This window comes from Schistocerca cancellata, chromosome 9 (assembly GCF_023864275.1).
Source record: "Schistocerca cancellata isolate TAMUIC-IGC-003103 chromosome 9, iqSchCanc2.1, whole genome shotgun sequence".
Classification (NCBI taxonomy): Eukaryota; Metazoa; Arthropoda; class Insecta; order Orthoptera; family Acrididae; genus Schistocerca; species Schistocerca cancellata.
In genome coordinates, this window is record NC_064634.1 from 384,030,746 (window position 1) to 384,048,396 (window position 17,651).

Here is a 17,651-nt window from a genome sequence, read left to right on the forward strand (position 1 = left end):
AGTGTTAGAATATCTCATTGCTGACTGTATTTAAAATATTTAGGAGCTGTATATACATTCACAATAATTCGGAAATTTGGATGATGTTTAAGACATTCACCACAAATAGCGGAAAAATTTTAAGTAATGCACAGAACTAGTCTGGCCGAAAAGTTTCAATAAATAAAATGAATACAAATAGCTTTTTTGACCCTTACTTGTAAACAAAATAACTGTTACGTGTGCTGAAGCTGTGCAGCACCCAAGCTTCAAAAGTTAGGATATAAAGAGTAACAAACACAGACCTTTAGAAACATTGACATCTTATAGATAAGTAGAACTGAATTTAAAAGAAAACAAATAAAAAAGCTGTCTAAAAACTAAAAAAGTAGATTTAGATTTCACGTACCTGTTTTTATTAAGTTGGATTGCAAAACCTGCCATTGGTTGCATGGCTCTGTTCGTAAACGTAAAATCCATCTGAATCTGCCCATTTCTGAAAAGAAATTTACACTAGTCACTAATTATGTTTTGTCATCATTGTACAAATTTTTAATAGTATATCAACAGTGGTTTATAGTCAAATGTAACAATCAAATATCAATATGTAACTATCTGCACGCCTTTCAGTGACTCACGGATGCTGTATACATTACTGGTTGTTCTGAAAGACGTATGAATGCTCAATGTTTAGTACTTGAACAAAACTAGTGATCAGTACAAAAGTGATACTCCTAAGGAATTTTGGGAGGACAACAGTTCAAACGCACGTCCGGCCATGCCAGGATGGTTCCTTTAAAAGGGCAGGACCGATTTCCTTCCCCCTCCTTCCTTAGTCTGATGGGACCGATGACCTCGCTGTTTGGTCCCCTCCCCCACACCCCAAATCAACTAACTTAAGTAATTTAAAAGTCATGGAACTATTATACACTACAATATGTCTAACTATAAATCTTCTCCATTCACTGTCTACATGTGCAGCTTCCTTTACCATTTACAAATAGGGCAGGGAAAGGGTGTAGGGGTGTTGAATGGTACCAAAAAGTTGAAGCCAATCTTACAAGATGGAGCTCTACATGAGAAAGGAACAAACTATCTTGCACAGTACTGTACTGTCCTGTGTAGGACTCTCGCTGTAATGAGAACCTGTGAATATTAACCAGTGGACAAATTGCCCTTCCATTTTAGCCAACTAGGGACCACGAGACTATTTTAATTTTCTTCTCTTTTTTCCTATATATTTTGATCCTTTCACCATGGGTTCCTTTTTTTTTTACTGCAACCTACATCCTTCTGAATCTGCTTAGTGTATTCATCTCTTGGTCTCCCTTTACGATTTTTACCCTCCACACTGCCCTCTAATGCTAAATTTGTGATCCCTTGATGCCTCTGAACATGTCCTACCAACCGGTCCCTTCTTCTTGTCAAGTTGTGCCACAAACTCCTCTTCTCCCCTATTCTATTCAATACCTCCTCATTAGTTATGTGATTTACCCATCTAATCTTCAGCATTCTTCTGTAGCACCGTATTTCGAAAGCTTCTATTCTCTTCTTGTCTAAACTATTTATTGTCCACATTTCACTTCCATACATGGCTACACTCCATACAAATACTTTCAGAAACGCCTTCCTGACACTAAAATCTATACTCTATGTCAACAAATTTCTCTTCTTCAGAAACACTTTCCTTGCCATTGCCAGACTACATTTTATATCCTCTCTACTTCGACCATCATCAGCTATTTTGCTCCCCAAATAGCAAAACTCCTTTACTACTTTAAGTGTCTCATTTCCTAATCTAATTCCCCCCACATCACCCAACTTAATTCGACTACATTCCACTATCCTCGTTTTGCTTTTGTTGATGTTCATGTTATATCCTCCTTTCAAGACACTGTCCATTCTGTTCAACTGCTCTTCCAAGTCCTTTGCTGTCTCTGACAGAATTACAATGTCATCGGCGAACCGCAAAGTTTTTATTTCTTCTCCATGGATTTTAATACCTACTCCGACTTTTTCTTTTGTTTCCTTTACTGCTTGCTCAATATACAGATTAAATAACATCGAGGACAGGCTACAACCCTGTCTTGCACCCTTCTCAACCGCTGCTTCCCTTTCATGCCCCTCGACTCATAACTGCCATCTGCTTTCTGTACAAATTGTAAATAGCCTTTCGCTCCCGGTATTTTACCCCTGCTACCTTTAGAATTTGAAAGAGAGTATTCCAGTCAACATTGTCAAAAGCTTTCTCTAAGTCTACAAATGCTAGAAATGTAGGTTTGCCTTTCCTTAATCTATTTTCTAAGGTAAGTCGTAGGGTCAGTATTGCCTCATGTGATCCAACATTTCTGCAGAATCCAAACTGATCTTCGCCGAGTTCGGCTTCTACCAGTTTTTCCATTCGTCTGTAAAGAATTCGCGTTAGTATTTTGCAGCTGTGACTTATTAAACTGATAATTCAGTAATTTTCACATCTGTCAACACCTGATTTCTTCGGGATTGGAATAATTATATTCTTCTTGAAGTCTGAGGGTATTTCGCCTGTCTCATACATGTTGCTCACCAGATGGTAGAGTTTTGTCAGGACTGGCTCTCCCAAGGCCATCAGTAGTTCTGATGGCATGTTGTCTACTCCGGGGGCCTTGTTTCGACTCAGGTCTTTCAGTGCTCTGTCACACTCTTCACGCAGTATCTTATCTCCCATTTCATCTTCATCTATATCCTCTTCCATTTCCATAATATTGTCCTCAAGTACATCGCCCTTGTATAGACCCTCTATATACCCCTTCCACCTTTCTGCTTTCCCTTCTTTGCTTAGAACTGGGTTTCCATCAAAGCTCTTGATATTCATACAAGTGGCTCTCTTTTCTCCAAATGTCTCTTTAATTTTCCTGTAGGCAGTATTTATCTTACCCCTAGTGAGATAAGCCTCTACAGCCTTACATTTGTCCTCTAGCCATGCCTGCTTAGCCATTTTGCACTTCCTGTCGATCTCATTTTTGAGACGTTTGTATTCCTTTTTGCCTGCTTCACTTGCTGCATTTTTATATTTTCTCCTTTCATCAATTAAATTCAATATTTCTTCTGTTTCCCAAGGATTTCTACTAGCCCTCGTCTTTTTACCTACTTGATCCTCTGCTGCCTTCACTACTTCATTCCTCAAAACTACCCATTCTTCTTCTACTATATTTCTTTCCCCCATTCCTGTCAATTGTTCCCTTATGCTCTCCCTGAAACTCTGTACAACCTCTGGTTCTTTCAGTTTATCCAGGTCCCATCTCCTTAAATTCCCGCCTTTTTGCAGTTTCTTCAGTTTTAATGTACAGTTCATAACCAATAGATTGTGGTCAGAGTCCACATCTGCCCCTGGAAATGTCTTACAATTTAAAACCTGGTTCCTAAATCTCTGTCTTACCATTATATAAAGTATCTGATACCTTCTACTATCTCCAGGATTCTTCCATGTATACAACCTTCTTTTATGATTCCCAGTCACCCATGACTTAAATTTTCGTCACCCTTCACTATCCGAATAATTTCTTTTATCTCATCATACATTTCATAAATTTCTTCATCATCTGCAGAGCTAGTTGGCATATAAACTTTTACTACTGTAGTAGGTATGGGCTTTGTGTCTATCTTGGCCACAATAATGCGTTCACTATGCTGTTTGTAGTAGCTTACACGCACTCCTATTTTTTTATTCATTATTAAACCTACTCCTGCATTACCCCTATTTGATTTTGTATTTATAACCCTGTATTCACCTGACCAGAAGTCTTGTTCCTCCTGCCACCGAACTTCACTAATTTCCACTATATCTAACTTCAACCTATCCATTTCCCTTTTTGAATTTTCTAACCTACCTGCCTGATTAATGGATCTGACATTCCACACACCGATCCGTAGAATGCCAGTTTTCTTTCTCCTGATGACGTCCTCCTGAGTAGTACCCGCCCGGAGATCCGAATGGGGGACTATTTTACCTCCGGAATATTTTACCCAAGAGGTTCATGGGGGAACAATGGAAAATTTTATGTTTCAACACCGTTTCTCAGTTCACAGGCTTATGTGCTGCTTAAGGCACCTGAACTTTTCTTCACAATTTTTCTCTCTAATATTTCTAGTTTGTCTAATTCAGTGCTAGGCATTCACTTGTATAGAAGGGCTCAGGTTTCATTACATTTTGTTATGTATTCCTTGATATGCACTTTTTACTGTAATTTTTTTTATTCAATGCCAGCACTTCCGTATTTCCTACAATTGAAGTCAACTTTAAAACCAGAACAGGTCTATCTATGTAGAACTGCTTCATCACTGATATCTAAAATACAGAGTGTGACAAAAGTCTATTAACTGAAAATGTAGTACAGTATTTTGTAGCTTTAATGGTTTTTACAAAGTAATTTGTTCCACTGAAATGGTTCAGTGTCCACTATTGTGATCTAGATATTTAACCGATCATTTAAACACTGATTTATGTACACTATGTGATCAAAAGCATCAAGACACCCCCAAAAACATATGTTTTTCATATTAAGTGCATTGTGCTGCCACCTACTGCCAGGTACTCCATATCAGTGACCGCAGTAGTCAGACATCGTGAGAGAGCAGAATGGGGCACTCTGCGGAACTTACGGACTTCGAACGTGGTCAGGAGATTGGGTGTAACTTGTGTCATACGTCTGTACCCTACATTTGAAGGTCCACTGTTTACAATGTGAAAGTGAAGTGGAAAGGTGAAAGACGTGCAGCACAAAGGCTTACAGGCCAACCTCATCTGTTGACAGATTGCTGACAGTTTAAGAGGGTCGTAATGTGTAACAGGTAGACATCTATCCAAACCATCACACAGGAATTCCAGATTGCTTCAGGATCCACTGCAAGTACTATGACAGCTAGGCAGAAGATGAGAAAACTTTTATTTCATGGTTGAGCGGCTGCTCATAAGTCGCACAACGCCGGTAATGCCAAACGACGACATGCTTGGTGTAAGCAGCATAAATATGGGACAACTGAACAGTGGAAAAACTTGTGGAATGACGAATCACGGTACACAAAATGGCAAACCGATGGCAGGGTGTGGGTATGACGAATGCTCGCTGAATGTCATCTGCCAGCGTGTGTAGTGCCAACAGTAAAATTTGGAGGCGGTGGTGTTATGGTGTGGTCGTGTTTTTCATGGAGGGGGCTTGCATCCCTTGTTTTGCACGGCGCTATCACAGCACAGGTATACATTGGTGTTTTAAGCACCTTCCTGCTTCCCACTGTATAAGAGTAATTCGGGGATGGCAATTGCATCTTTCAACATGATCAAGCACCTCTTCATAACGCACAGCCTCTGGCGGAGTGGTTAGGTGACAATAACATCCCTGCAATGGACCGGCCTGCACAGAGTCCTAACATGAATCCTATAGTACACCTTTAGGATGTTTTGACTGTACGTCTGCGAGAGTGGAAGCTATCATCAAGGCCAACACCATATTGAATTCCAGCATTACTGATGGAGGACGCCACGGACTTTTAAGTCATTTTCAGCCAGGTGTCCAGATATTTTCGATCACAAAGTGTATTTCATTACACAACACCCCATTACTACCAAGAATGTTTTTGGAATCTTGTTCAATCAGCTATCTTAAATGCTGTAGGTTTATTGGTTTTGTAGCAAAAACATGCACTTTCTGTATCCCCCAGACTGAAAAAACATGGTATGAGATTCGTGGATGTGTAATCTGTAGTAAGGTAGAGCAGTTACTTGCTACCAAATGAGCTGTTTCATACAATTTCAAGTATAGCAATATTATTCGATTCAGTATTACTTTCTCTTAACATTTTAAGATACATGTCTGCAGTCATTGTCCCATCAAACAAATTAGGGCCTATCACTTCTTTACTGCATATACCAGCCCAAACTAGCTTTGGGAATATTTAACTTCTCCTCAATAACAAGTCCTGAATTTTCGAAAGACCAATACACGGAACTGTATTTGTTAATTCTTCCATTTAATTAAAAACCTGTTTCAGACTACGGGACTGTTTTGTAAAAGTTATGATCACTTTCACTGCTGATCACATACAGCTCACAGAATTCATGTCTTCGATAAAGATCACACCTGTTTAGGGTAGGTAGTAATTTATCTTTATGGGGCTTCAGATATAGTATTTTTAACTTTCTCCTTATACTTTATAGGAACTACAGCTCGTTTGAAGCTCCTCTTGCAGATTTCTTGTGAAATTTAATCAAGACCTGTGCATGTTGCAGATTTTCTTCGGTAGTTACTAATTTTGGACAGTCACCTCAAACCTTTTATTTAATTTGTAGGTAGCTTGCCTACCTGGTGGCTGTGTATGCAGGAACTTTTCAACAAAAGGTTGACTTACAGTGCGATGCAATTTCCATCAAGGTTCCATCACATCTATGAAGCAAACAAGCCCTGTTCGAAGAACAATTTTCTGTTCATCATGTACACCTTTCATGCTTACGATGAATGCATAAGTGATTCCAAGGCTCAGATTGTCAGTTGTTACTAATGAACCAGTTCTGCCATCACTCTTCAAACAAATTTCACTGCACAAAGGTTTCTAAAGTTATCGATGTGGAATATATTAATTACCTGATTACAATTTCACTGAGTTTCAGTATTACTTGATCACACATGTTGGGAGAAAAATTATTTGTACGAACTTTCCAGACTTCTTCAAATTCAGAACCAGAGTGCAGTGAAGACTATGATATGGTGCATGGTTATCAAACAATATTTCTACAACATTCATAGAAATAATTTTAAATACTAACACTTCATGTTATTTGTGTCTAATGCTTATAACTTTTCTGATAATACACATATGTGGACACCGTAAATGGTAGCTAAAAATACAGCACAATTACACAACTACTGATTCAGAAAGCATTAAACAACACGTTGCACACATGTATTCTGAGATAATCACCTGCGTGAAAATGTTCCCCAAATGTCAAGTCCCTTGCCCTTTTCTGCTGGTAGCCAGTTAGCTTTGGGAGGTGAATACATAACTGGTGCAGAGGCAAAACCAAAAATGTCACCAAGGAGACCAGTTGTTGATTGAGAAACTGGAGCAGCAGTTGCAGCAGCAGTGGCAGCTGCAGGAGCGGCATTATTGGTAACATCACCACCCAACTGAAAAAAAAAAAAAGCCCTTCAGTCAATTAATAATGAAAAAAAGTGAAGTTGAGTCTTTGGGAGGATATTTACTTTTTGTATACTAAGGAATATTGTTTTTAAATAAGGCACAACTATTTTGTAATACACTACACTGATGCGGCAGACGTAGGTCCTAGCTACATAATAATTCATCACCTATTTTCATTATACAAGACCAACTGTTCATACTACAGTTTACTATGTGTCCTTAATGGAGGAGCCAAGGTTAACAGTGATAACTGTTTCAGCAGGCACAACAGCACCTACCAGAATATGCAAGCAAATAGGTGGTAACACAGAAAGACTTCTTGCTTAAGTAATATTACTGTAAGGCAACCTTACCTGTTGGGACATAGCAAATTGCAGCTTAACGCACCGGTTACTTTTCCTGCTCCCAAGAATAAGCCCCCCCCCCCCCCCTCCTCCATTCTACATCTGAGGCGGGTGCACATGCAATATACTGTAATTACATACACACATGAATGGAGAGGTCTAGGAAAGCAGGTAGATTTCAGGAGTCGCTCAGATCTGGGGGTCAGGGGAGACTTATGTACAGGATGAGAAGAAATGTGTGTGTTCTGCCCACTTTGTGATTAGATTTTTTACCTACCCAATTAAAATTTTTTTACTAATGATTGACTGTTTTCACTGTTATACTGTAAGTACAGGAATATGTGAAAGTGTTATGTATGCAAAATCTCATTTAAAGTTATAGATCGATTGTTTAAAGTTTTTCCTGGTTATTAACACACAATTAGTTTTACTGGAAGTCTTGACAATTAGAAGATACAGGTAAATGCCATAACTTCAATATCATATAAGGAAAAAACCTCATGAGCTAAGACATAGCAAGGTAGTTATTGTAATCTCTGACTGGCAAGCAGACACTCCTAACTTTTTGAGAACATATTTGGAGTTATCTTTAAGTAATTTTATTGCTGTATTTTTTGGGGAACAAAAACCACCACTCACTACTTAATTCAGTCAGTATTTAAAATTTTGAATAATTTAGAATAATGAAACATTTATTTCAAGAGGCATAATATACTCATAAATTGATAAGTTATACTGTTTTATTTTTCCTACTATTTCCAACTATTCAATACGCCATATGAGTTTCAGACTAATCTTCGAAAGAAGCACTTTAATCACGAAATCCAGAAACAGATGGTCCCAGTATGCCAATATTGTTAATTTTTGAGAGCTGCATTATAAGTCCTGAAGATGGCATACTGAATCGCTGAAATTTGCAGCAAAAATAAAATAAGTCCTCAAGTTGCATGGCTGTTTGACAAATTTCTTTGTTAAACAATTTTAATTCTGTCATCATATATACTGTCACTGTTTAAGAGAGACAGCTAGTTTTCTATTATCGCAAAATAGGGGAGTGAGTTCCACAGACACGAAACATAAGCTGGGGTGGCAATCATTAAAAGAAAGAACTGTAACAAATGCCCAAACAGCAGGAGACTGCCATGCATTGATACTATGAAATAGTGCACTGACAATGACTAGACACAATAATTAAAATCTAGATTTGCTGAATAAGACCTGCAAGAAAGGACAACTGATTGCTCTATCATTTGTAAATTAAAACAAAAGCATTTTTTATTCAGGCAGATCTCTGTGAAATTACAATCACCAACTTTCGCCTCTGACTGCAAAAACATTTTGTTGGTACCCACCTACATAGGTAGAAATAAATGTCTAATGAACAAACTAAGAGTTCACACAGAAAGATTAAAGTGCTCTTTCCTTCTGCACACCATTCAACATTGAAATGGTAGAGAAATAGTTCGAGGGTGGTTCAATGAACCCTCTGACAGGCACGTAACTGTGAATTGAGTAATTGTGTACATGCAAATGTACATGACTAGTTTCATCATACTGAACTTGTTCTCATATTTTATGTGTAACCAAAACCAATGAAGTGAATATCAACTTCACAGCATGTAACAGTGCTTTAGATGGATTTTACGAGCAAGACACCTCTCAGTGATATGATAGATGGCATTACTCAAAATATACTTTTAGTATGGTCATAATGACACCTTAATTGATCGTGTGTGTTGCAACACGATTCTTTTGGGACAAATTATCAGTAGGATGCTTTGCTGTGTCAGTGCCCAACAGAACAACAGAAGCTATCCCCATTTAGGCCACACCTACAGCAGGTGGCACCATCACTTCTGACTAATAACTGATCAACACCATCTGTCTTGGCAACAGTCAGCTTTGATGTTGTTTCTTTGTTTACGGAAGTGCCACTCAGTGACACTATGGAGCACATCGGTTCCATTTTCCCGCAAGACATCACATAGCTCTTCCATGAATGTCTCACCAAAAGCTATTTCATGTGGAATGGCGATTTCTATGAACAACTGGAAGGCGTCGCCATGGGTAGTCCTCTTAGTCCAGTGGTAGCGAACTTCTTCATGGAACAATTCGAAGCAATGACACTGGACTTGGCGACTTGCAAACATAAGATGAGGTACAGATACGTCTATGATACTTTCGTGGTGTGGAGCCATGGTGAAGAACAGCTCGGTGACTTCCTAAGACACTTGAACAGCCTCCATGGAAACATAAAATTTACCATGGAAGTAGAAAAGGACAAAAAACTGCCATTTCTAGATGTGCTTGTCACAAGGGATGGCAAAAGCCTGGGACACAGCGTGTATCGAAAACCGACACACACGGACTGATACCTGCACAAACTATCAAACCACCACACAAGCCAGAAAAAAAGGCAGGATTAATACACTTGTACGCAAGCAGGACGAATATGTGAGCCGCAGCACCTCAGATGCAAAATGCATCAACTGGAAAATGTTCTGAGGAGCAATGGGTACTCCACAAATTATATTAGAAGTGTAACAGAGCCAAACACTCGAAGTAAGGAATCAGAAAAAGAAATGTTGGGTACGACCTTTCTGCCATACATTCCCAGAGTGACCGACAGAATCGGCTGTATATTGCGCAAACATGGTGTAAAGATGATTTTCAAACTTACAAGGAAGATCAAAGAGTGTCTTAGATCGGCAAAGGAGAAAAGGGACCCACTTGCAATGTCGGGAATATACTGTATACCATGCACATGCAGAAAATTTTTTGTCGCAATGATTGGACAATTAATCAACACCAGGATCAAAGAACGTAAGTGACATTGCAGGTTCGTGCAGGTGGAGAAATCTGCCATGGCAGAGCACGCACTGAATGAGACCGACCACATAATAATATTCGCCAACACGGAAGTTCTGGCTGTAGAGAAGCACTATCACATGTGTTTGTTCAGAGAAGCTGTAGAAATGCAAAAACACGCAAACAGCTTCAACAAGAAAGAGGAAAGCCTTAAGGTAAATGGATCCTGGCTTCCCGTACTGCAGCGAACGACTGTTGCAGGTAGCAAGAGGAGAACCGCACCAGAAATGATCACAGAGAAGCCCTCGGACGTTGGTGCACCAAGTACATTTAGTCTGCAGCTGCAAGCTCGGCTCCAGTTCACCACCAGCTGAAGCTTTGACAATGCCAGCCACTCATGCTGGCGAAATGTCAGTAAAATCATTAGATGAACTTCGGGCGAAGAACCCGAGACAGAATCCAATAGGCTGTTTGTCAAAAACTCAGAAGTTTCAGTAGCACAAGAGATTGCATCAGAGAAGACACACACAACACTGTTGATGCAAACTAATGGAGACAGGACAAAGGTGTGAGAGCAGAGGTATACAACAAACAATTGCCAGCTGGCCCTTTAGAAGGCCCAACGTAACAACTGATTCATCAGGTGGTAGTGACAAGAGGTGACAGGATAACTGAAAGTTATCTCTGTCACAAAGAGTATCATATAGTGACCACAGTAATAAAACCAAGACTGGAGGGGAAGGAGAAGAGATTGTAAGGCTGATAGCCGAGAAGGTGTCACTAAAGTGGATAGGGGTATTGCTACTGAAGAGGTACAAAACAATGTCAGACAGAAATTTGACAGACAGAAGGTCCCTATCAGATATTTTGGTACTTCCAACCCCACAGGGGGGGGGGGGGGGGGTTAGTGTGCATTAAAATCTCCATGTAAGGTAAGTGGGGGTGGGGTTATTCAGGAGGCCATATCAACATACTTTAGTGTCCAACCCATGGCTAAATAAATAAATAAATAAATAAATAAATAAATATTGCCAATAGTAACTGTTTAGATTGTTTGAAATCCTACTGCTATTCCTTCTAATGTGGTACGGAGGAGAATGCAATCACTGACATCTGCACAAACCAATATACAGGCCCCTCCAAATGGCCCCCTCAGCTGCAGTTCACTTATGACAGAATGCACACTGACATCAACGAGTTGAAGAATGGTCATCAGTTTAATACATTTCTTTTTAGGACAACACAGATCACAGATCAGAAGGACATCAGCTGTTGCAGTAATATCCATTACAGTTCCATTTAACTTTGTCAAGGGTGTCCTGGTTAGGTTTAAATGGGGCAAGAGGCTAAGTCATGCACTAGGATCACTGTCATTGGTTGGGGTGCAACAACAATGATGACAGATTTGAAGTCCGATGGCATTGGGAATCTGGCACCTCCAGGGTCACCAAAGCAGCCTTCTCCCCCCCCCCCCCCCCCCTTCCTTCTTTTTCTCTTACTTTAGGGGGTTGGAATTACACCAAGAGTGAAGAGGAGTGGACAGCCCTTGAGCTCTGGAAATGGTAGACTGGGGAGAAAGAGGATGCTTCTCTAGATTGGTGCAAAAAATCAGGTCCTTTAACTGCTGCTGCTGATGCAGGAACACAGCATGTTGCTCTCAATGGAGAGAAGTCTACAGGCGTTTAAGTAATCTCTGGTGTGCCACAGGGGAGTGTTATGGAACCATTGCTTTACACAATATATATATATATATATATATATATGACCTAATAGATAGTGTCAGAAGTTCCATGCGGCTTTTCGCGAATGATGCTGTAGTACACAGAGAAGTTGCAGCATTAGAAAATTGCAGCGAAATGCAGGAAGATCTGCAGCGGATAGGCTCTTGGTGCAGGGAGTGGCAACTGGCCCTTAACATAGAAAAATGTAATGTATTGTGAATACATAGAAAGAAGGATCCATTATTGTATGATTATATGATAGAAAAACAAACACTGGGAGTATGTGTACCGAATGATTTGAAGTGGAATGATCATACAAAATTAATTGTTGGTAAGGTGTGTGCCAGATTGAGATTCATTAGGAGAGTCCTTAGAAAATGCAGTCCATTAACAAAGGACGTGGCTTACAAAACACTCGTTTGACCTATACTTGAGTGTTGCTCATCAGTGTGGGATCCGTACCAGGTCAGGTTGACAGAGGAGATAGAGAAGATCCAAAGAAGAGAAGCACATTTCAACACAGGGATATTTGGCAAGCGTGATAGTGTTACAGAGATGTTTAGCAAATTCAAGTGGCAGACAATGCAAGAGAGGTGCTCTGCATCGCGGTGTAGCTTGCTGTCCAGGTTTTGAAAGGGTGCGTTTCTGGATGAGATATTAAATATATTGCTTCCCCCTACTTATACCTCCCGAGGAGATCACAAATGTAAAATTAGAGAGATTCGAGTGCGCACGGAGGCTTTCAGACAGTCGTACTTCCCGCAAACCATACGCGACGAACAGGAAAGGGAGGTAATGACAGTGGCACATAAAGTGCCCTCTGCCACACACTGCTGGGTGGCTTGCGGAGTATAAATGTAGATGTAGAACGGTATAAGAGGGCATTCATCCCCCTTGGTTTAATTGACTTGCATGACTACCAGAGGTTAACATTGAGGGAATGGATGAAGTACGTACTTGAGGTACTGCCAATGACCTGGTCATTGTGCTGGCTAAAGTCGGCAGTACCAGGGATGAATATCCGCTATCATACTTCTAAAGATGAGAGGCAATTTGAGACCTAAATTTTCTGGATGTTACATTCCTTAACAAAGATAGCACACTTTGGGACTCAAGGATAGTGACTGTCTCTGCAATTCACACAAAAAGGCGGTTGTTCACATGGCAAGTTTTCAAGAAGTGGCCCACCATAGTCTCTACAAATTGCATTGTTCATACAATGGGAGGGTATATGAAGCACTGGCATATAAAGCACTGCAACAGGATGTGCAATCAGCCACACATCATACGGGCAGACAACGATTTTGACTTTCTCAGGAAACAAATCCCCTCTCAAAAGCAAGGATGAATGCTCTAGTGTCAACCTTATTGTCTGAAGGACCTCGACACATACCTAATGTGAAGTCAGATTCTCATTTCTCCAAGTTTTTGCACAATTCCTCATCTGCCTGCAGCATTAAACCTTTGTGGAAAATTAAACCTTGTACTACGTTCAGGCTCTGATGAGGTATTACAGTAACATGTACCTCATGATATTTTAGCTACAAGAATAATGCTAATGACTAAGCAATATTTGGTATTTTAATTAAAATGGAAACATTTCATTATTTACTGAGAGGTGAGATTTCCCCAAATACACTTTCAGTATTCTCTGCATAGAACAATGGTTTAGTAGACAGTCTCCTCCACCAGTTCAGGTACAAAATACGAACTGATGGGATAAAGTTTATGCAGATTGTGTGGTTTAGCTTTCCTTCCACAGTGTGGTCAAGGAGGAAAAGTTCTCAGTGTCAATCTACATTGCAAAATTCAATTGTACCTGAATGGACTGCCAGAACCTCACATCCACCAGGTAATAACTTTGGTCTTTGAATTGATACAAATATCTGCAATGGTACCACTACTCTTAACAAGTGCCACCCAGCAAGAGCAATGGTCCTCCCATTCGTATCTGATATGAGTTAATATACATCAAATATATTTTTGAAAACAAGACTACTGTTTAGATAACTCAAAATTCTTCTCCAAAAGCTGAACTTTTAAATTTAAATTAATAATTGAGAATTCTAACGAAATTAAACAAATAACAGTAAAAAGTTTCTCTTTGTATACATTAAAACTTAAGAATTTTGATCCTTTAGAGGCCAATACATTTCCATTGTGGCATTCAACTTTTCTTCTACAATTCCCTAGCCACTGACTTTTCCATTACATTTGTAGTTACTATTACAACAACGAATACTATCAAAATTTTTTGAATGCTTACCAAACTGTCCAGTCCACCACCCAGCAAATCAACCGATGGTGGTGCTGTAAACACATTTGTAGTTGTCTGTGCTGGTATTGTTGGAGCACTGATGTCCATACTGAGCAAGTCTCCAATCAGTGAATCCTGAGATGGAATGACAGCAGGCTGCTCCGTAGCTGCCACTTCCAGGACATTCTCATTCGAACCAGCTCTAAACAGATTGCATGGAAATACTTGTTAACGACAACTTCAATGTCACAGGACAAAACTGGATGTCTGCCAAGTCAATCAGGCAAAGCAATGGCACATGAATATGCCTGTAAAATGGTACTTATCAAATGTGTCATACCCTAAAACAAATAAGTGAATGCAAAACCAAGCTGTATATTTCAAACAAATGGACATTACTAAATGTGGAGAGACAGCTGTTGAACATAGAAACTAAGCTTCTCCTGTTCAAATACCTTTGAAAACAAAACATTATAAACAGATTCTAATGTAATTGATCTGGTTTTCTCAGAGGGAGTGATTAGTAGAGTACATCCAGGTGTTCTGTTCACTTGTTTCCATTTTCTGCACAATATTTTGACAACCAACACAGACTTTAGCACTGCAAATTTAGCTGTTATCTGTACTCACACCTGGGCTCTAAACATACTTTATTATTATTGGCCTCGTGCCACTGTTTATAGCAGACTTCGATTACCCGCACCCTCTATGCTCGTTTTTCACAGCTCACACTTGTGAAACACAAATCCTCTCAGTATTTTCCAATTCTGGTGGATGTGACAACCGACATCACTTTAATAAATTATGAGCCAGATTGAACGTTATTTAAAATGAAACCTCAGTCTCTGTTTATGAGATTTTTCTGAAAGCTTTTATTTCAATAGACTGTAATTATTCTGCCCCAAAAACTTGGCATTTGCATCACAATACTGGTCTCATTTCCTTTCATTTCATGATTACTGTATATAAATAAATAATCCACACCATCGAATAATTTTCACACCATAACTTTAAGGGAGGGAGGGAGTCGTGTACAATGACTGTATTGCCAGTTACATATACCACTGGACACCTTTGCTTCTCATTGCCGCCAATTTGTATCATTCCACTTTATTCCCCTTTCTTGTTCACAATATTGTTAAGCGACATCTCAAAATAGACTGGTCTTTGATCCACGTTAGCAATTTGTGATAGTATGTAGGAATGTTCAATACACAAATCATCACAGAGAGATGAAAAGTCACTACTGTTTCCTCTTAATCATCTGGAAACCATCAACTGATGGTAGTTTACCTCAGGAAACCTAACACATTTTGATTGAAAATCTTGATAGCTAGCCTTGGTTAGCTTTGAAACTGGTGATGCGTAGTTCTTTGGCAAAAGCTAATGCTTTGAGCTGGTACATTTCACTAGTCACCTCACATATATATCGTCACTTCTGATCTACATAATCACAGAGCCTTTTTTTTAAGTCTCGATGCTTTGCTTTTTGGCCATTAAATGACCTGTGATCACAGTTCAGACAGCACTTGCTCATATCGTACTTTCTTCCCGCTACGCAGTTTCCAATGTTCTCTGCTTCAATAATTTTTTATTTAGCTGTGTATGAGTGGTAACAGTAGCTTGTAGAATAATTAACATGTGGTTAATACTTAACTTGTAATGTGCTACTGACATGTCACATACTGAGGCTGCAATGCTGTTATATAATATATTGGTATCTTTTGTTGGAGGTGGAGCAGTACCTAGTTTATTACAATTAATCAGTACACACAAGTTTGTTTGTCCTTAAATTTGGGAAACAATATGCATAATATTCGAGGGAGTACTTGGCGACAGCTGATTTGCATGGCTGTTCTAGTCGTGTGTGTTGGCTATGCTACCTGCATCTTTCCCCGTCTGTTCTGAGAGTCTGTCCACATGTAAGACATGCCACATTCACATGAAATGCTCTACACACCCAGCTTTCTGAGACTGTCTACTTCAGTAGATCACTGATATCTCACCGGCCACAGCTGGAATGCCAAAGCGGAAACATGCTATCTAGCTCTTCTCACATTCACTTTTCCACTATCCACAACCCTCACAATTCATGGGTAGTTCTAGTAAAATTTATATACAAACCACCTTCACAATATTTAAGTTTCAGTCTGGATTCTAGGCTGCTGGCTGAAAAGCAGCCATTGGTCAGGTCTGACAAATTTAATGTTGATCTGAATCTTAAAGTATACACTCCCTGGTGCTTTGTCTCTGAGAATGAACGAACGATATTCCTAATCTAACAGCACTTAGGTAGTACTCTGCATCGTAAGACTAGCTGCCGAGATAACTTAAGTTGTGCTGGGACTTCCAGGGTCCATGTCATGAGGTCTTAGGGTGGTAGCCTCCCGTATAACTCATCAAAGAGATTGAAAATTTTTGCAGACTGCAATATCTGCTTTGGATGTCAATACAGAAGAAACTATGAAATGCAAAACTGTTCATGGTAATTCCTTTAAAAGTTGCAGAAAACCACTCTCTGAAGGATGTTCATAAACCTTATCGCTGTTCCTATACCCTTCCCTTTCTTTTAAGACTAAAATCTGTAGAATACAACATTATCACTACTTCAGGTACGTTTAAAATTGTATAAGTCTACAAGCAACATGTGACACACCTATCATTCTGTAGAATTACTTAATTTAAGGTAAGAACTAAATTACACGTGAGCAAGATCAAAATTTATCGCAAGGGCAGACATGGCATTGGTGAAAAATTTTTGCATTTTGACAAGTTACATAATAATTTGAGTGTCAGTTTATCTATAGAACAGTTACTTGTACAGCTCTTTAAAAACTGTAATTTTTATTTCAAATGGATAAACTAGAATACAAAGCCAACATACAGTTCTCTGTTTGAGACAGTTTACTGCCACCTGAAATTCATTTGAATTTGTGAAGGTTTTAACAGTTAAGAAATGGATGGCTGAATTTCAAACAATTTTACTTCATTTTCAGATGGTTCATATAAGAACTGTAACCAAAAATGGAAATATCAAGAACGTATACAATATGACTGAACAAATGGTAAATTTTATGAAGCAGCTAATGTACCACGAATATTTGAAGAAATAATATGCTAGTTTTTACATCAGCGTTACATATCAGAAATATTAATGAAAGATTAATACATTCGCCCATTTAGAATCAGTCACACGTAACTACGTTTTTGCCACTTTTGAGTTGTTAGTACCATAAGGTACACGGACTCAAGACCTAATTTACGATCAAACAAGCATAATTATCTTTTGTGTCTTCCGTTTTAGTTGTCAATGTACCTACATTTTCCTAAAAATAGCAAGGATTAGACAGATGGAAGAGCTGATTCACTTTT

The 17,651-nt window shown here is 39.2% G+C and overlaps 1 protein-coding gene across 1 annotated transcript in view; it reads right to left on the reverse strand.

Annotated features, from left to right (window-relative positions):
- The window catches only part of LOC126101124 (AP-1 complex subunit beta-1), a 71,915-nt gene that overhangs the window by 8,951 nt on the left and 45,313 nt on the right, over positions 1-17,651 (reverse strand). The window contains exons 12-14 of the mRNA XM_049911809.1: positions 14,289-14,481; positions 6,931-7,136; positions 389-475 (exon numbers count right to left, since the gene is read on the reverse strand). Of these exons, the coding sequence (XP_049767766.1) occupies positions 389-475; positions 6,931-7,136; positions 14,289-14,481 (486 nt within the window). The remainder of the gene's footprint in view (positions 1-388; positions 476-6,930; positions 7,137-14,288; positions 14,482-17,651) is intronic.